Source organism: Falco rusticolus, chromosome 3 (assembly GCF_015220075.1).
Source record: "Falco rusticolus isolate bFalRus1 chromosome 3, bFalRus1.pri, whole genome shotgun sequence".
In the NCBI taxonomy this organism is placed as follows: Eukaryota; Metazoa; Chordata; class Aves; order Falconiformes; family Falconidae; genus Falco; species Falco rusticolus.
Genome location: NC_051189.1, coordinates 42606835 through 42627694, shown reverse-complemented (window position 1 = coordinate 42627694; position 20860 = coordinate 42606835). Strand labels below are relative to the sequence as shown.

The 20860-nt window shown below is 41.3% G+C and overlaps 1 protein-coding gene across 1 annotated transcript in view; it reads left to right on the top strand.

The window, feature by feature from the left end:
- TRIM55 (tripartite motif containing 55) overlaps window positions 1–20860 on the top strand; it is a 38453-nt gene that overhangs the window by 4072 nt on the left and 13521 nt on the right. The window contains exons 3-9 of the mRNA XM_037380434.1: window positions 4607–4772; window positions 6509–6604; window positions 10608–10841; window positions 11878–11900; window positions 12000–12124; window positions 14321–14541; window positions 16436–16723. Coding sequence (XP_037236331.1) covers window positions 4607–4772; window positions 6509–6604; window positions 10608–10841; window positions 11878–11900; window positions 12000–12124; window positions 14321–14541; window positions 16436–16723 — 1153 coding nt within the window. The remainder of the gene's footprint in view (window positions 1–4606; window positions 4773–6508; window positions 6605–10607; window positions 10842–11877; window positions 11901–11999; window positions 12125–14320; window positions 14542–16435; window positions 16724–20860) is intronic.

Below are 20860 nucleotides of genomic sequence, written 5' to 3'. Positions count from 1 at the left end.
AGACAAAGCCCCAAGCTCACCTGTACCAATGGCTTTCCTGGGCCAAGCATTCAAGATAGTACTAGTGTTAATGGAGCTGCGAGAATCTCTATGTCAATATGAACTGTTATGATCTTCTCATTTTTCAAGCCCCATTTCTACCCTGAGTGTTGATGGGTTTTTCACTGCTTTTGGGAGAGTACATCATTGTGGTTGATTTTCAAGGACCACCTCCTCCAAGCTCAAGAATGGTCTGTCCCCACATACAGGAACTCAAACAATGGTGGCAGGATATCTGAATTGATTAACAGGGGGCTCCTGATCAAAATAAAACATTAAAATAGAAGCAAAAAGAAGGTAGACAGGTGACTCAGGAATATTTTGAGACACTGTCCAAACATGTACAGATGGGGTTCAGGAAGTCAAAGCCCACCTGGAACTGAATCTGGTGAGGGACATGAAGGCTATTAAGAAGAGCTTCTACAGGTAAATCAGCAGCAAGAGAAAAATCAGGGAAAATGTCGGTCCACTGCTAAACAGAGCCGGGGCTCCTGTGACAAAGGGCAGAGAAAAGGCCAAGTACTCAATGCCTTCTTCACCTCAGTCTTTTCTGGAAAGATCAGTCCCAGGTCCCCAAGACCAATGGGAAAGTCTAAAGCAAGGAAAACTTACCCTCGGTGGAGAGGGATCAAGTTTAGAGAACATTAAAAAGAACTGGACACCCTGATGGGAGGCACCCATGAGTGGTGAGGGAGCTGCTGATGTCATTGCAAGGCCACTCAATAATCTCTGGAAAGCTGTGATAATCAGGATAGATTGCTGAGGACTGGACTGGAAGAAAGCAAATGTTACTCCAATCTTCAAGATGTGCAGGAAGGAGAATCCAGGGAACTAAGGGCTGGTCATCCTCACACTGGTCATCCTCACACTTGTCCCTGGGAGGCTGTTCAAGCAAACCCTCCTGGAAGACGTTTTCGAACGTATGAAAGATGAAAAGGTGATTAGAAATAGTCAGCATGGATTTATGAAGGGGAAATCAGCCTGAACAACCTGGTAGCCTTATATAATGAGACAACTCAGCAAATGAGAGGAGAGCAGTGGATGTTGTTTATCTAGATTTTCAACACTGTCTCCTGTAACATCTTTATTGACAAACTGATGAAATAAGGTCTAGAGTAGACAGTGTACAGTGGACTGAAAACTGGCTGAACTGCCAGACTCAAAGGGTCATAGTGAGCAGTGTGAAGGCAGGTGGAAGCCAGTCATCAGTGATGTATGCCCAAGATTGATACTGGGGCCAATACAGTTCAATATCTTCACTAATGATCTGACTGTGCCTTACACAGTCACACAGATTCTCTCTGACCAGATGCAGGCACTAGGTGATGTGACGGTACAGGAAGGGCTACAGCTATATTAGGGTCCTCAGTAAAAACACTATCAAAGTTGGATATATTATTTCAGTAGACACTTTTTGGATTTGTAAAAATCCTAAGGAAAACATGCCTTCTAACTAAACAGCAGTTTTCCTAAGGTCTTACTTTTTCATTAATTAAAGTGTGCTCCTTTATGTGCCCAGCAACTTTGCATTTCATCACTAAATCACAGAATCACAGAATGGGTGAGATTGGATGGGAACTCTGGAGGTCATCTGGTCCAACACCACTGTTCAAGCAGGGTCACCCAGAGCTGGTTGCCCAGGAGCATGTCCAGATGGCTTTTGAGTATCTCCAAGAAAGGAGACTCCACAACCTCTCTGGGCAACCTGTACCAGTGCTCGCTCAGTCATGCTCACAGCGAAAAAACGTTTCCTGATATTGAAGGAACCTCCTCTGTTTTAACCTATGCCCATTGCCTCTGATTATGTCACCGGGCACCATTGAAAAGAGCCTGGCACCATCCTCATTACACCCTCCATTCAGGTACTTAGATACCTGAAGGTACTGAGAAGATCAAGGTCATTGTTAAGATCTCTCTGAACCTTCTCTTACCCAGGATGAAAGTCCCAGCTCCCTCAGCTTTTCTCCACAGGACAGATGCTCTAGACCCTTAATCGTCTTCAGAGTCCTTTGCTGGGCTCTTTCCAGTATGTCCATGTCTCTCTTGTACTGCTGAGCCCAGAACTGAACCCAGTACTCCAGGTGTGGCCTCACCAGTGCTGAGAATCCTCCTCTCCATAAAACATGCACAACACACTGCACATTGAGGTCCAAACCTGGCTTTAACACAAAAGAATAAGCCTGTAGCAGTCAAACACAGGCTTAGCATCTCAAAAAGCAGTCAGACAATGAGAGCACAAAGCTGTTAGGCCATTTCAGCAACCTGCTGCTTCTTTGGTCACAAGCACATCTGTGATCAATGTTTTCTTCTACTAAAGCCATACTGCCATTTTCCTATCGGCTGCTCTTTAATATCCTGTTTCAGGAGCAGCCGCCGTTTTGAACTTAGTGGTTGTATTTTGGCCTTTGCTACACCAATATAGACCCAGAGGATTGCTTCTAAAGTCAGGGAATGTTGTGCTAAAAACCTCTCCTTTTGCACAGCCTAGAAAGGAGGCTGTAGATCTGTTTACTTCTAGTCTTCTGTCGCTGTCTCCAGGGCCCCACTAGTTCAAGGAGTTCTGCCAGGTTTCTTCCAGCTCTTTGCGGCACCTTTGAAGGTTGGCTGCTTCTGGCTGAACTTGCTTGACACTGTCGCCTTTTTGCCCTGCACAATGTGTTTTTCATGCTAGCAGCACCATTCCAGTGTCAAATAACATCCTCGTAGTTTCTAGTTCTGGTCTTGTAAATATTTGCATAAAGAGCAGCTATTTCAAGCTTAATTAATCACTTTGACATTCATTGTCTGTTACTGCCTTCACATGTAGGCCCTCCCAACGGTGCACTATCACATGAATGTATTAGGGGCTGTTTGCAGTCATCTGCAAACAACGTAAAGCTTTTTTTACAATGGAGACACACCTCTTTTGACTACCATTGGAGTCCCTTATGTAAATGTGTGTTAGAAATCTGACCTGTATGACACAAGCTTCCTTCAGAAGTGTCCGTCTTGTTTTATTCCAGTATATTGTGTTATATTGCAGACTACAGATTTTCATTATGATCCCTTTAAATTCCAGTGCCCTCTTGAAATTAAAAAATATGAATGCATGAGACATTTTGTTTGTTGCTTGATCTTTCTTTAAATGCATCTAATTGATCACATTCCATTCCTTTCAGAAGAGAAAACCTGTACTTTGTTATTAAAAAGTAAACACCATGTCCACTCTACCAAACTGTATGGAAAAATTCTACTGTAACGTAATCTAAGATAAGGACTTTTTCATACATTTTAAAACCTGAATAGAATGACTCCTTACTACAGAGCTCTGTAGAACGGCTTTTAATAAAATATTTCCATGTAATTCTATTAAATTCTGTAGTTTTGGAAAATATTTTCTAATGATAAAAAGATATATTTCTATGATGCCACTGCCCCACTTGCTACAGGTAAGTCATAGTTCTCCTTCCAAACGGTAGCAGAAGGGGATAATGGCTTACATTGGAAATATTTAATGTTGCTACAGTAGGAGTGTGTAGGAGTAAAAAAAAACATAGTAGGAATAAAAAAAACAATCTACTGACCCTGTCATCTGGCACCACATCCTCACCAGTCATGTGCTTGCCACAGATGTGCTCAGGGTGCTAAGCCTGAAGTGTGGGCTCAGAAAAGCATCAGCCTGCCTATGCGGACTGGATCAGAGCTTTCACTTACACCAGGAATGTCACTTAAGTAACTGTCTCATTTAAAGGAAGCTACAACTAAATTAGTTCCTAAAATAGCAGGGATTGACTTGTGTGTGTATGGCTAAGTCATTTTGGTGAAGATATCAGGACCGAACTACAGTCTAGTGATAGCTCCTGGCTTTGCATAGGAGAGGAGCGCTTCTTGTGCAACCCATGCTTTTTGTGGTAGGTGCAATCAAGTCATCTACTGTTAAAAAGTCTGACACTGTGCAAGCTACACACATGCCACCCAGCTAAAGTTAATTCATGTGAGACCTTGTTTTGGTTGCTGGCCTAGTGTCAAAGCCATAAAGACCTCGTCCTGTTTGATATTGACAGTCCTGACTTGGGCCTCACAAAGCTCGTCAGCAGAGATACAGAGTTAAGGGCATAAAGGTCCATCAATACCTACAACTCTTGCTTCAAATTAGGCCCCTGCATAAGAGCTTGGCTACATTAAAGCCAGGTGCCTCAGTGGTGAACCTGAAAGAAATTACATATGTTTCCTATTTCAGACAGATGTTAGATAACATGCTAATTAAAGCACACAAGTAGCCTGAGATGAATCTTAGTGAGGTTATTTACATTTTAAAATATGAGCAAGAGTTCAGTCACACTGCTAGCTGGAATCCCCATATGAAGTCATGTTGCTATACTGTCTTCACACCCTGTTGTGTCAGGACACTAAGTGGTGCCGCTGTCTATTTAGTCACTCTTTGGCAGGTTTAAGTCTGTGCTGCGTATTCAGGTCAGCCACGGACACTGCTATACGAACGTGCTGTATTTCACGCTGATACCCTACATGTTGTCATCAGGAACCCATGAGCACCAAGTCTGTTTTAAAAACTCATTTTCTTTTGCAGGCCTGAAAGGAAGTGTGACCAGCCAATGTGCGAAGAGCACGAAGATGAGAGAATTAATATCTATTGTTTGAACTGTGAAATGCCCACCTGCTCCTTGTGCAAAGTCTTTGGTGCCCACAAAGACTGTCAAGTCGCTCCTCTTACAAACGTTTACCAGCAACAGAAGGTAAATATTTTTTGTTTTTCATGGTCTTCCCAGCAACGGACAGGACCATCAGCAGGAGAGTATTCCCATGGGCTTCCTGCAGGTTTCCAAAGGGGCCTGGGGTGCCTTTGCCATTCCTGCGTGTGAGTGAAAGGCCCACATGAATCTGTAGGAACTGTTTAGAAACATGGGAAAATAAATTTATGAGAGATCACACAGAGACCTATTACAGAGAACAGAACTATTACCCAATTTTTGTTAGTATAGTGAGTAAATATTTTAGATGATTTGATGTGAAGCTGAGGATCTCTCTTTTGAGGTTCCTAATCTCCTTTTTTTCAGTACTTTTAGGTCAGAAAAACAAATGTGATTTTCAACACATGAAATGGAAAGACAACAGATCATTACAAATCAAATAGTTATCTATCAGACACTTTTGCTTTTAAGCATCCCATTTTTAAGAAAAGTTAAGTGAAAAACCTCCTCTTCCAAGTGAATGCAGGAATATTCAATAGCTGGCAGCACAGGATGTACCTAACATCCTCTGCCCTTGCTGTCACCAGTAAAAGACTTGTTTATTTTTAATACAGTATTAATTTAAAGCCTGACTCACTGGGTTATCCTCCTGAGATAAACAGCTCATTTTTCTGGAGGGCCCCAGTGGGGCAAGCAATCAGACAGGCCAAGTTTGCAATCCCAGCCTCCAACGTTGTCACACAGATGCTTGTGTGTGGAAACTACAAATGAGAAGTCGCTTTAGGAAAGTGGTTACAAACATCCTTTTCAATCAGAAAAGGAGGGAGAAGGGGGAGAATTTTCTTGCACTGAATCCATGCCCCTCCATCACTCCCTTTGCATGGAGATTTGTAAGCAGTGATTTCCTTCCCAGAGGACCTTGGAAAGGGGATGTCACACCCAAGACTGGAGGTGTAACCTGGAGGCTGCAGGATGCGTGCTTCAAAGAATCCTTTACAAAGCTGTGGAGGCCACAGACATGGTTGCTTCTGTCACTACAGCAGTGTGCCAAGGGCACCTCGCCCTCCCCAGCACCCTCACCAAGTTCCCTAGGGACTAGCTTCTCTGTCTCTCATCTTCTAAGGATACCTCACAGTCATGCCCATTCCCACACTCAGGCTGTTCCCTTCTTCCACTCATTTCTCTCATGGCAATGGCTCAGCCTCCATCTTCTCCTTTTCTCCCTTTCCCTCTCACCACAGCCCCAGCCCCACTGCCCTCACTCCAGGAGCTCTGCAGTGCCCTGGTACCTCCAGGTCCATGGGCCACCTCTTCCCCATTCCAAGGCCAAAAGCTACAGTCCTCAGGGAAATATCACAGTGGCATGGCTAGACCCAGACACTAAAAAAAAAATCCTCCAGAGATAGTGTCTTTTCTCTCAAGAAATCCAAAGTGAATATTTTGGGGCTATTGAAACAGCACTTCAGACAAAAGCACCTAGAAAAGCCTCCTAGAGCAAAGTGTTTCCTCCTTTCCAAACTACCGTTTCTTCTCCATTAAAAGTTTCAAAAATGTCAGTGTTGTCATAGTGTTTTGGGAGAAGAAACAAATGCTAAAGTACTAGCAAGCAGGTGGTTTGGGGACAGGTAAAGCTCCGATTCTCCTTGGTTCTGGTGGAAAGAAGAGCTAATACCCTGGTACGGCTCATTCACCTCCTGCTCCTCACTGTTAGATGTGCCACCCTGAAAGTGGGATGGTGTCTAACACTAACACCCTCCTGCTTACTCTCTCATTACGTCTAGTCCGAGCTGAGTGATGGCATTGCAGTCCTGGTGGGGAGCAATGACAGAGTGCAAGGGATAGTCACACAGCTGGAGGAGACCTGCAAGACAGTTGAGGTAGGTACCACCTCTTTCAATGCAGTTATTTCAGTGTGAAGTCGCATCTTTGGACTGCTGGTAATAATCATTCTTTAACAGACCTCACTTTACCCAAATGCATTCCTACATCATTTAGCGCTAAACCATTACCTGTGGCTTTGTACAATATCAGCTGTACAGCCTCAACCAAAGAATATGTCCTGCTTGGCACCGTGCCTCTAACATTGGCCATGTGGTTGAGAACAAAGAGTAAGGATAACCCGTGTCAGCACATCTTGCTAAGCATTCTTAGTAACATAGGATATCACTGAAATTAAAGCAAATCCAACAAAATGCCATCAACTCCCAGCTCATTTAACATCTAAGATCAGGTTCTAGAGCTGTAAAAGACCAGTACTTGTCTAAAGCCTGACTGGTCCTGTGTGCAGAGCCTTAGTCTCAGCCACAGCGTAGCCACAGTGCAGCTCCCAGGTATGTCAGCGAGCTCTGTATTTGGTTGTTTTGCCTTGTGCACAAGAAGTAATTTTTTAATGTACTTATGTTGTCCTTTAAGGAGTCTTGTTTGGTGCTTACTGGATTGTCTGGTAAAGTTCTTGCTCTGACAAAGCTGGTATTAGTTTTGTGGCATTCGATAGCAGAAGTGGCTTTCGTTTCTTTCAAGAGGCTTGTACCAGCAAAGCAAATATAAATACCATCTCTGACCAATTTGAACCTCACAGAGCAATAGGCTGAAAGGAGCTCATATGAATTGATTTTATGATCAGAGTTTGATGAAGCATCTAGTGAAGGAGTCGCATCCCTTTCAGCCCAATTAGAATTATATTGACCCTTCAGAGCCGGAGCAGAAAAGAGAAACAGCACAGAAAAAGACATTAATCCAAGATGTATATATTCTAATTGGTAAGGAAAATTGATTCCACAGTCTACGTACACAATTGCCTAAGGCTCCTATTTCCTCAGAGCAAGAAAAAGCAGAAAATGTCCAAATTTGGCTTAAAGAACATAAAACCATTATCCCAAGTAAATGAGAGAGCATGTTAGTAGCAGTCAGAACTTTGTAGTCAGGAAGCCTTCACATTGCAATGATGAAATTGGCTGCTATCAGGGCTTTGCAGACAGAAACAAGCCTTTCAAGTAGGTTAACTGCAGAAATTTGAATGATACAAAAGCAAAAGCTTCTACTCGTTTAAGTTGAACTAGCTGAACCAGAAACAAAACTTCAAACGTCTAGTCTGAAGTATGAAGAAAACATTGTGCTAAAAATACCTTCACAAATACAACGGTTTCTGAAACTAGCTTGCTTCCTCAGTCATCCACTCAGTTTAAAGTCCAACCTTTAAACTCAAAAGCCAAAGAAAGTGCAGCCATTTTACCTTCAGATGTTTTAATGGGCTTTTCACCTTTTAAGTCAAAGAATGCAGAAAATAGATCTTAGACCATACCTTGGCACTTCCATGTTACATTTCAAGCAATTTGACACATTTCCTACCATTCAAGAGCTTTGTATGAATTGGCATCAGTTTGTCCTTGAAGATGAAAAGCTGCAGCTGGAGCTGAGAAATGTGCACACATGGAAATAACACTTATAACCTAGGATGGTCTCTTCTCTCTGCTTAACACTTTGCAGAGAACAATAAATATCTGCTTTAGTAGAAAATAACATGATCGTTTTCCTTTGAGCTGGAATAAACAATAGCCTACAGTTCTAAATGTAGCTATTGCTCCTATCCAACCCTAAAAAGCAGAAAACCAAACAAAAAAATTGATTAATAATCGTATGGCTTTTAACTGATTGAAAGGTAGACAAAATTCACATATTATACTGAAAATAAGAAAAGGAATATAAAACGCGAAATACTGGAAAACGATAATAAATCACTAAGTACTGTTTAGTCTTGTAAACAATGTGAGTCAAATAATGAAGGAAAAGAAATTACAATGTTTCTTTCAAATGCTAATAACGTAGGCCAGTCAATACAGATACTTCAGAACAAGCAGCAAAACTCATGCTCAGTGGCAAGGCCTCCTCTTTTTTTTTTTTTTTTCTGTAGCAGTGCTTTAAAAAAAACAAAAAGACTGAGAACTTTTTAGAATGAAAACTCATGTATTTATTAACCTTTCTCATTATGCAGAATCTGATTAGGGTAATTCCATCAGGCAGAGACCTTGTATGGGAACATTTTATACAGAAGGAGAATATTTCAGAAATATTTCATCATTTGCAATTAGGAACCTGTTTTGCACTCTCACTCTTGAGGTTTACAGCTCTGTAATACCTGCTGGTGGCAGGAAATATTATATATTAGAGCACAAAGATAGGGAAGGATCTCTCAGGGCACCCTGCTGTCACTCTTTTGGCCCTTCTTCTACTAATGCTTGTCCTGTGTCAAATAGCAAAGATAGCACACACCTGTCTTGAAATTAAGACTGTTTTACAAGTGATCTGAATGATATTTTAGAGGAGGTCATTGTAGACTAAACTGCAGAGGAGTCCGGAGCAAGCAGGAGTGCAGGAAACACTGGGAGAAAGCTAGGAGAAAAGGTGAAAAAGGAAGAAAAGAGTGGAAGAGGAGAGCTAGATAGGTGAAAGAGGAGAGGAAGATAATTTGAGATCTGAACAACAGAAAGACACCCAGGAACTGTGACTCAGTTTGTGTGAAAGCTTCCTTATCCCCACCCTATAATTCACTAATCAGGAATTTCTGGGAAGTGGCAAGGACCTCCAGAAAAGCAGGACAAGCCTGCTCCATTGCAAGGAGTTTTAAATTAGGAGTGCCTGTTTAGCCTAGTCTTCCTCATCGGGAAGCAGAGGTGGATACTTGAGACAGTGCAACAAGATCTGTATTTGCTCCCCACCTCTCAACACAGTGATTTTTGGCCACACATCCATCTCTGAAAGGCTTTCTCCTTTGTATGATACAGAGCAGACTGTCACCACTGGGAGGAAAAAAATCTGGCTGAAAGTCAAGAAAAAAGTGGGATTCTCTCTGGCCAAGTGCTATGAATAATCAGTCTTATCACTTCCAAAAGTACTGTGAGACTGTTAATAATCCTGTGCTGCCAGGATCTCAGCATCATGCCTCCAGGGATGAAGATGAGGAATTGATTCAGCCTCAGTTCCTAGGAAAGAGATTTAAATAATCACGACTATCCACAAGCAGATATAACCACAATAAGGTTATGCCCATCTGTGTGCCCTGGGGCACACAGATGACTCAGGTACTTCTGTTTGGTAGACCTCAGACATTATAGATAACCTATCTCAAATTTCCTCTTCATAAATCCTCTCTTGCAAACGCAATGTGTTCTTGTTAGAGAGCGCTCAATGAAGCAGTCATCAAACCCATCCTCCTTACCTAGTGAAATATGCTGTGTTATCTGGTTGGAAGGACAATAAAAGTGTCTCAAAAATGATGTGAAAACCATTGCCTGAAGGTAGGGGTTGGAACCTGATTCCTCCTTCTTGTCTTTGTGCTTTTGTCACACACCATTTTGTTTGTGGTACCTCTACCTCCTTCAGTGCACAGTAAATGGAATATAATGGACGCCGACTGTCAAAATAGAGTCTAAGAGGGCATATGTGAAAATCAAGCCCATCCAGGACAGTTCCAGGTTCTCTGGTAGAAAAAAGAAATTTCTCCAGAGCCAGTTTGAGATGATTGCTCCATTAAAAACCATTCTGTTCATGTAAATGAACGCAGCTGCTAATATGTGGGGGTTTTTACTTTTTCTGCAGACTTCAATGTATCACTACAGACATCATAAATACCTTTTAAAATTTTTTATCAGACTGACAAATTATACAATGACCTGTTTGGGAGCTTTCTGTGGCTTGAAACTCAGTCTGAGAGCAGTTTTTAAACTTTTGTTTGAAAGTTATAAAAGTCTCCAGGGTCATTCAGAATCCTTTGCACTGTTCAGAAAGAGGAATTTCTCTGACGAAAATGCTTCCAAGTAACTGTGAAAATCAAATCTCTTTTTAAGAACACAACATGTTTAACATAAACCAAATGTTTCACAGGAATGCTGCAGACGACAGAAAGAGCAGCTGTGTGAAAAATTTGATTATCTGTATTCTGTACTGGAAGAAAGAAAAAATGAGATGACACAAATAATTACTAGAACCCAAGAGGAGAAACTGGAACATGTCCGCTCCCTGATAAAGAAGTATGCAGACCATTTGGAAGCTGTGTCAAAGCTTGTTGAATCAGGAATTCAGTTCATGGAAGAACCAGAAATGGCTGTGTTTTTGCAGGTATGAAGTCTATAAGCAGAGATAGAAAAAAGAATGATGGGTTTATTGAAATACTATTTAAGCATTTCTTAATTTTAGGCACATTCAGAGTTTGGTCATCTTTGAGTGAACATTTATACAAACTCATTTTTTAAACACTTGCATCAGCACAGACAAATGGCTAGTCTTCTTGTGAATAGTATCCAAACCATGAATGTGAGTATATGCTATTTGCACCAAAGTATACTATTCTGTGAATGAATTTCTAGTCCCCAAAGAAGAAACAGGAATTTTAACATTTTCCTACATATCTTTATTTTCCCACCACTATAATACATATATGTATATGAACTTCTGTGAGTTATAGGTTTCATTTGCATATTGACAGAGTGATTAACTTTCCAAGAATTAAATATGTATGTTCTAAGTCAGATTTTTATGCCTTTACTTTATTTTTTGTTATTTCTGCTTTCTTTCTGTAAACTTAGGAGAACTGATTAGGAAACCATTAACAGCCCATCCAGTGAATTCACTGGTGTAGAATTTCTGTCCTGCAGGTTTACAATTCCTCTATAGTAAAGGCTGAAACAGTGTTTTGTACAAAAAAAAAAAAAAATCCCTCAAATAATTGCCTTTGAAGAGCACAATATTCTTTCCAGACAAATAAAATTTTGTGGCTCCAGAAGTATACCCTTATGGATAGTCAAAGATGTAGTTACTGTGACTAAAGATGGTAACGGAACAATTGCTTTTCACCACAAACACACACAAAAAAGAGCAAAAATATTTCCATTTCATTTTTGTAGAAATTGTACGTATTTCTCATCATATTCAGATTTTAATTAAAAAGTCTTCAGTGAACTAAAAGGTTTACCCAGCTGTATTCTAATTACCATCCAAATTTGATCTCATTCATAGATCTCATGGCTGTCATTTCTGAGATCCATTATTAGTGCGTTTAGAAGCAGCCAGTGTAAGAATTAGATCTCAATGTATAAAATCTCTGAAAAAAATGGAACCATTTAAGAAGTCAGTTATTTCCTTTTTGTTTTCACAGAATGCCAAAACATTACTACAAAAGTAAGTATTTAAACATGAGACTCTTGATCTTTATAATGAATTACAAATTATAAATTTATCTGGAAATTCAAATGCCAATAACCAATCTGTCTGTTTTAGAATTACTGAAGCATCTAAAGGATTCCAAATGGAAAAAATAGAGGATGGGTATGAAAACATGAACCAATTCACAGTAAACCTAAGTAGAGAAGAAAAAATAATACGAGCAATTGATTTTGACAGAGGTACGTAATTTATTTCACATGAATTGCAATCTTAAATTGCAGCTGTGTGTGATTTACATGATGATACTGTGTAGGAAAACTTGAATCAGATATTTATCTCCATCCCAAAGTGTAACTAGACTATTTTGATTCAATTGTAATCAAAAGCAAAAATCTATCACAGTTAAAAAATCACATAACCTGTTTCCACCATTAATCTTACCTTTTACGTGGCCTCACCTCAACACTTTCCTAAGCTCATGGATTTTTACTGACTCCTCATGTGAAAGGACCACAAAATTAATTTTTTATCTCTTTCTATAAAGTCCTTTTTTCCCTAAAAGATATCATTATTGTATGACCTGTCTGCTCTACAAAGTCATTAAAAAAATAGAATGTTTATTACTAAAAGAAGTACTAACAAAAGATACATTTTTAAGCTATTATAAAAATTGAGAACTATAACAGAAATATAATCAAAATTGAAGATCACAGAGTTATAGAGGGAAGAAAAAATTGTCATCATCTTTCATACATTTAACATCTCGTGTCATGTCATTAGTCATGATGTCATGACATTAGTCATGATGTCATGACTAAACATGCTTAATATGTCTTTATAATAATGTGAAGTTGTAATTCTGCATTTATCAAAGTAGCCTGAAATCTAGGTTCACCTATGCTTTACCTTACAAAAGAAGCCACAAGAAGTTAATGAAAATAAATGTTTCAAATCAGATGTCTCCTATTAACAGGCACCAGTAATAGTCATCTGGATGTCTCTAATTTTCTTGCTAGCATTGGATCCTGCTGATACACTTACATTGACCTTTATCAGCCCAGTTAAGTCTCATGCAGATGCCACGCATCATGTAACCCCCTGCCACGACTTGCACTAACTTCAGAGTGCGTGGCTGCTCCCTGCATGGGACCCTGTGTACCTGCTGTGCAGATCTTGGTCTGTAGGTTAGAATCCATGGACTAGCTGTACTTGGCACAGGGGTCCATGTAGCAGGACAGCAGCTGTTGCACCAGTCAGCAGCAGAGGAGCAGGTGCCATCTTGCATGGCCATGAACTTCCAGGGATTTGTCCTGGGAGGAACAATCCCTACTCACAGCCTCATGCCCAGTTCATCCCTCTGATCAGCCACAGCTGCCACATCCCTGCCACACACATGCATCTGCCAAGGTCACGACCTCATGCTCTGGACACACCACCACCACCACCACCATGTGACAGGGAATGTGACCCCCACCTCTTGGGGACAAGGCATTAGCAAGAGCTTTGGTAATCAGGAGTTCAGTCCTGCATTTGAAACTCCTACTACAGTCAATGAGGTCCTCTCCAGCCAGGGGACATGGAAGCAGAGGTTCAGCACTCTGTTTATAGGAGTGGATTTGCCTGCAAAAACATCTCTCCATTATGAGGGTGTTTCTTAATTTGCAGATCTACATTCATTCTACATACTCAGGCAGAGCCATAACCTGTGCAAAACGCGCAGACAATTTGGAGCTTGGGTTAATGCATCCATCTAAGTTTATTTCTTTGTAGTGCTAGGATGGCTTTGAACAACATCTGATGTTTGTGAGGATGAATAGTATGATTATGCAAAAGAAAATGCATTGTTAGAGAGCTCCCTCTGGAAAAGAGCCGAGCCATGAATGCTGTCAACAGCATGTGTCAGATAATGCAAAAGCGACAGTTTGACAAAGTTGGACAGTCTGGTGTTAGGGAGGTTGGTATCCCAAACCTCCAGTCATGTATTGCAAAGCACAGACCTGGTAAAGATTGATTATGATGACTTCAATGGTGTTTGAAACAAACATACAACCTAAAATTGCAAGAGGGACCTTTCTCTGGCAGATTGTGCCAGAGCAGGTATCCTCTCCCCCAAAAGTGCAGGGTCATGCTGCACATCCCTGAGGAGAACTTTCTGTCCTCCTTCCCATGGAAAGGGTCAGCTTAAGATTTTAACAAGCCTGTGTGTTTGGTGACCTCCTTGCTGTGAAGCACCTGCTGGCAGCTCCATAGCAGTGCCCAAGCCAGGCTGGTGAGATCAGGCTCCTCACCAACGCTCCCCCCCCGCCTGCATCCTCTGCCAGGCAGCAGATTAGCAGTAGCTTTGCCATGCAATTGTAAATGACTTTTTAATTACATAAAACTGCAGCCATCTTCACATGGCACTCAGCCCTGTCCTTTTATGTGTGTCCTATCAGAGGAGGAGGGTGAAGAGGAAGAGGAGGAGACAGTGGATGGTGAAGATTTGGATGAAGTCCACACAGAGTCATCAGGAGAGGAGGAGGAGGAAGAGGTGGAGGAGGAAGGTGCTGAGAGAGCACCACAGCCACCTCAGCAGGACCCTGAACCACAGAGCACAGCGGGAGACCCCTCTGCTGAACCTGCTCCGGTGCCACTACCCACCACCCTGGCTGGTCAGGTAGGTGCCCCCCATGGCCCCCTGCCCTGCCAGCTATGGCTATGCTGGTCATTTCCTGGCAGAGCAGCAAAATGCTCTCCATGACCTGTAGGCACCATATGTCAGGAGCACAGCTAAGGGAGTCGATGCACTGGAGAGCAAAATTGTGTATTGCCCTTGTACCTATATATACAACTGTACCCTGTCCTCTTGAGTTGTGTATATATCACTTGATAGGCAAAAAATTATGCTGCTAGATAAATTGAGATATATATGGGACCCATAAGATATAAATAAAAGAGATTCAGTTTGGGAGTTAAACATGTTATGATGGATGTTGTGCTTGCTGTGATTTAACTCAGACTAATTACTATGAATGAAATGGTTTTTGAAATATTTATACTAAGAGAATTTGGAATTCCCTCTGAATTTAGTGAGCTTTCCACCACCAATTTTTAGATCATACTTCTAATCTGTGAATGGTGTTTTCCTTCTTCTGCTCTGATCATCCTAGGGACATCATCTAGGTGGATGCAGGAATATCATACACCAAACAGGAGAAGAAGCTGCTTCTTACAGCCTAGCAGCAAGCAGATGCAGGGTATGAATAATTTAGGCCAGCACTTTTTCTTAAGGAATGTGGTTAGCATGAGACCATAATTGCCGTATATTCTAAAAGACCTACATAGAAAATATGCTTCATGTGCTACTTAGCTGGCCTTACGTATAATTAACTTAGAAAATTTCTCCTCTTATGCAATTGAGTCCTTTTACACACTGAGGTTGCTGAGTGCCTAAAGGCTAATGTGAAGATATTTGGGGAGGCCAGTATGAAAACAAGAGAGTACATAAAGTATTATTGATTGTCGCAAGCTCACCACCTGAAACAAGGGAAAACAAATACTATAGATTCATTCTTGCTTTGATTTAAAAGCATAGGTGAGTTTGTACCAGTTGTGTGGAGATGCTCTTAAATCAGGCTTTATTAATTTAACCAAAGTTTGTCTTTTAGGGTTTGCAGTGACTTAACCAAACTTATCTAAACTGATGTAGTTTTTTATGCAAACAAGAACTAGACATAAGCAATCTGGCCCACTAACATGAAGTCCCTCACTTCTAAGGCTAAAATGGGAGGTGTACAACATGCTGCTGTAGCCGTTGTAAAATGCCATTAGGAGGTGGTCAGATTGGAGTCAGACATGGCATGTGGGTGTGGCAGTGTGTGGGATAGCTGTATTTCAGCTTTTGCCTTCTGGTGTAAGAAAAGCAAAGCCAAAATGCTGTGGTGGTAGCAAGCACCTTGTGGGTGAGCCATGAAAGCCTGACGCAGGCAGAGAGGTGCAGTTCAGGTGGCTGCTCCTCTTCCTGGCAGAGCATCTATCTGTGTTTGGCTTGTAGCATCGATAGGAATGCTGGTGGGCAAATGTTTCTCTCCAGTGTCTTTGTATTCCCCATATTCTGACTGCTTATATCAACAGACTCATTGGCAAATGCGTTGTTCTTAACCCAAAACCCAACAAGCCATTTGAAGGTACCTACACCTATCGTTCATAGCTGGTATCAGTTCATGAGGGTCTTATGCAGAATTTCTTATGTTTTTAGGATTGAATTCGCTGTTTATCTGAACTAAGAAACCGCTTGCTCACTCCTTTCTTAGTCAGCATTCCCTTCCTAGATAATTCTACCCTCCTATTCCATTTTTTGGGTAACTTAATTTCTTTCCCATATCTGTGTTATCCAAATGATACTTGCTTTTTCTTCACATTTTGATTGTAATTCTTTTGGACCATATATTAGGACAAATCTACTCCTTGCTGTGAGATATAGCAAACATGGTATGCAGAGCAACGTGGCTATGGCAGGAAGGTAACGTAGTGCACTCTGCTTGTTCTTCTTTTTATCTGTCCTAATTAAGGATGATGTTGTGACACCAAGTGGTTCTCCACAGACCCCAGAGTCTGACACTCAAGTGCCGGCCACAGCAGAAACCATCGACCCCTTGCTTTACCCTAGCTGGTATAAGGCTCAGTCGCGGCAATCAAGCAATCTGAGCTCAACCCCGGTGAGTGGGTTGGGGAAAGTAGGGCCTCCTGTTTCTCTGGAAACAAGTGCAAAGAAGGCGGAAGCCCCATCAGCGGCAGCAACTGAGGAGAGTGCACTGGGGAGTGGTAAGGAAAGTAATGCCACTGCAGCAACGTCCAAGGTCAGTGCTACCGAAGTCACCGCAGAGGGCTGTGATGCACAGCAAGGCGGGATCAGCAACTGTTAAGGGAAATGTGTCTTAATTTTCCTCTGCATGCTAAAGAATAAGAATAATTTCAGAAATACGGAAACAGCATAAAATGTCATTTCAACAAATCCACTGGATTTAGAAATAGTTTCAATATGTGACAGGCTGACTTTTTGGCTTCAGAGTTAGCATGCTGACGGTGGCTTGTGCTTAACTGCCAGTGCACCTCGCTTGTGCGAGCTGTTGTGCAAGTTGCTCACACACATGCTCAGGAGCTGTTGGAGAGGCTGGCAATGTCTCTGCACATCAGACATTTGCATGCATTAGTTGCAGACAAATCCCGTGCATGAGATTGTTCTTATCACCTGTTGAAAGCCTGTGTACATCACATGCCATCCTATCATTGCTGGTTGAGCAGCTATGGCTTGGCTTTGCCTTCTGCAGCTCCGTGACTGTATCTGGAGTGTAGCGCTTCCCCGTGTGAACATGAAGTTATGCAAACAGCCAGAACCTTCTTATGTGTTTGACTGGTTCTCAGTAGGCAATGTGATTTCCTGGGTTCAGAAATGTTGCAGAGAGTTTCCTCCAAGGATTCTTGGGACTTGATTAAAGGACAGTGTGAAGATAATATATCCCAGTCCTGTGATAGAGTACCAGCATCATGATGGGATAACAGACTGAAGTGTTGAGTATGGGAGAGTGTTTTCCTTAAAATTACAATGTTAGAGTTCATATAACGTGAATTTGAATATCCCTTCTTCTGCATATGTGTACAAACTCCACATGGGTCAAAGATCCAAGGAACACAGCTGGGGTTGCTGTGTCTGGAGGATTTGCAGACTACACCAGCTCTTGCTCTAGTGCCTGGCTACCAGCCCATGAGCAGCATTCTCTAAATTAAAACAACCTGATTTACAGGCTAAAGCCGTATGTTTTAACAGAGCAATTACCTGTATGTGTGCGATGAGAGGAGATTATGTATGTGTGTGAGAAAAAGCACAAGTGGGTAGTAAGTATTTCATGACGGTTCCTTTAAAGTTGGAGTTGACCATTTAGCATACATAAGCAGCCCTACCATGATAAACCATCACATGGCGTGGAAAAAGTTCAGGAGAAAGAGTTTGTACAGATATGATAGAAGGAGCACTTACTTTTTAGCTGGAGGCTGTAGTCAGTGACGCTGGAATTTGGTGGTGAAAGGATTCTTGTTGACTTCAGTCTCAACAAAAGTAACATTTGACCCCAAATTTCAGTAGCTGTTTTTCAAGTCAGGGTTTGATTTGAGAATATTTGAGTGGAATTTAAAAAATACTTTAAAATTATCAAATCTGCTATAACCTTGTCTTCTTAAGTATATTCCAAATGAGCTGGCAAAAAGAATAAATTCACAGTGAAATTTATTGCTGCTGTTTCTTCCTGTCAGTTCCATTGATGACTGGGCAGCCAAACCTCACTATAGGCAGGTAAAATCTGTATTGGGTTGGTTTCCTGGGAGCTTGCCTGACTGTGCTCTGCTTCCTTGGGTCCTAATTAAAGAAGAAAAACTAACATTTGATGTGGGCAACTGTGTGAAAAACAGCAGCGGTCTTCTGCTCTCTTCATTGTTGGGTACCAGGAGTAAAACCAGGCACATGGAAAAGATGTCGGTTCCTGTTGGCATGTGAGTTGGAGGGTGCTAGGTTTTAATGTTTTCCCAGATCACAAGCGACACTGACATTTTGGGAGGAGGAGGATGCTGGGAAGAGTAGCATGTGGCTCTGGGGATGCAGGGAGGAAGGATCAGGGGCCGCAGCTGAGTATGGGGTTTCCCCTTAGCTGGAAACAAAGGAAGGGATAGGAAAGCTCAGGAAGCAGAAAGGTGTAGAGTATACTGAAAAACAGAAAAAGCAGAGTGACCAAGCTTGGAAGGGTGATCCTGTGAGATGATGCTATGGTCAGATTTACGGATCTGAGCTGAAATGTGTCTGTGTCACAAGCAAAATGACTGCTGTCATGTGGCAGTGATCATTTTTAAGTCTGTGAACATCAATTTTGTTTTTTCCTGCATGTGATTTGACACAACCCATTCTGAAATGCCGTATTTGTTTATTTTTTCTAAAACCCCGGCTGATGTTCTTCACACCACTGTTTTTACTCCCTTCCTCCAATTAAAGAATATTATGGAAAAGTGCTGTGGAAACAGCTTTTTCACTGAACATAGTGATAATGACTAGTTCATGTTATGACAACACTGGTGAAGCACTCTTCTTATTTTCTCACAGGAGTTAGCATTCTGCATATCACTTTTGGCATTTCTTATCATACTACATCGTCTTTGGAATCTGATTCAATACATGATTTGTACTTTCATGGGTAGGAAATATTTCATTTTACCGTTAACTAACAGTTCAAATAGTGTCTCTGGTGATGTTCCTACATGGTTTTAAAGGACTTTTTCCCTTTCTTCCCATCCAAAGACATCATGCTAGTTCACAATTACAATCTGCCTAAAACATCTCTTTCTCGCACCTTCGAAATGCCACCCTTCAGCTTACCCCTGCATGGTTAAATATTGCATCTCCCTGGTTCAAAATGAAAAGAGACATTTACTCCCTCAGATATATGGGCTTATATTTCAGTTGCTGATCAGATGACCAGCAGGATGGAGAACCTGTGGGTTGACAGTAGATGTGAAGAGTCCCAAGTTTGTTCAGTCCAAGAAATGGGGGAGGAAGATCTGGAGAGTAATGGTTGCCATCAGGAAGAAAAATCCACTGAATAATCCTTCTGCCTGGATTCCCACCATGAGCAAATCACTGGTGGTCCCTCAGGAGGATGGCTTGAGCCCTGCTCCTCGGAGGTCCCCATGGAGAGAATGGAGAGAGTCCCCTCACACCCCAGCCCACATAGCACACCCCACATTCTGGGGACTGCTTTTCAGGTTCTTTTCACACCAAAGGCATCTCCCACATTCCCAGTGAGCATGGAGTACGAAACATGGCCCTGAAATGCATCACCATGCAGCTGGGGGGGGATCCCAACCCTTTAGACACACAAGGTTGTGTGTGCACTTTTAAATATCTATGCTTTAAAAGTTTTTTCAGTAGGCAAAGGCTTTTTTTGTGTCACCTTAAGTGACACTAATTAAGAGCTGAAATACCTACAAGATCAAGGATTAAGAACTTCACTACCTGGCAAAATTGTCCCAAATGCAAATACTGTAAATTAAACCTTAATTATTCTATAACATCTCTTCTGGAGTAGCTCCTTTTTGGTAGACACTGTCCATGATTTAGTTCTTCCAGCTCCAAATTCACACCCGTCTTAGTTAAAATATATGTATATATTCAATTTCCAAAGTTATATGGCTGATCTGCAGAGAATTCTGCATTAACATTGGGGCATTTAATCTTATTTATTGAAGACCAAAGACCATGATGCAAAACAATTGTAGTTACCTTTGGGTGTTTGCTCTAATGACAGAAGAATTCGATTTTGCTCTATTCTTCAACACAAAAATGGGGATTTTCCCCCTACTCACTTTCTGTACTGCATTCTAAGCACTGTCCGTGATATAGTGCATTTATGAAAAATAAAAAATTATTATTCAGCTTTTTTGTGCTAAAACTCCAGCACTATGACTGAAGTCTATCTCTCCATTTAAAAAAGGGAAAGGAAAGAAGCTATCACCTATGCTTTAGCTACATAAGTTATGCAAAAAGATGCACTGTCTGGTGGTAATTTGAGTTTGAAAATCATTGGACACTGTGATTCTCAATTAAATTTATGGTTCATAGTTTAATTTTAATTTATTTGTGTTTGGTTTTGAAAGTTCGTTGTATTATTACAAGAGGACATGGAGCTTGTTTGTACTCCTGGGAAACATGCGAATAGCATTATGCTCTTTTTTCTTTTTTCTTTTCTATTTCTATGAAATAGAAAAATGCAGAAAGATCTCATTTCTACAGTTTGAGACCTCTTTCTATGTGGTCTCTAGTGACAGCTTTATGATTTATTTAATCATGAAATAGAAAGGAGGTGAGGGAGAAAGGCATTTTGGTCTGAAACTCTATTTGCATAAAAATTATTTTCTTCTCCATGTGTATTGAGGTGGCCGTTTAGACAGTTTAC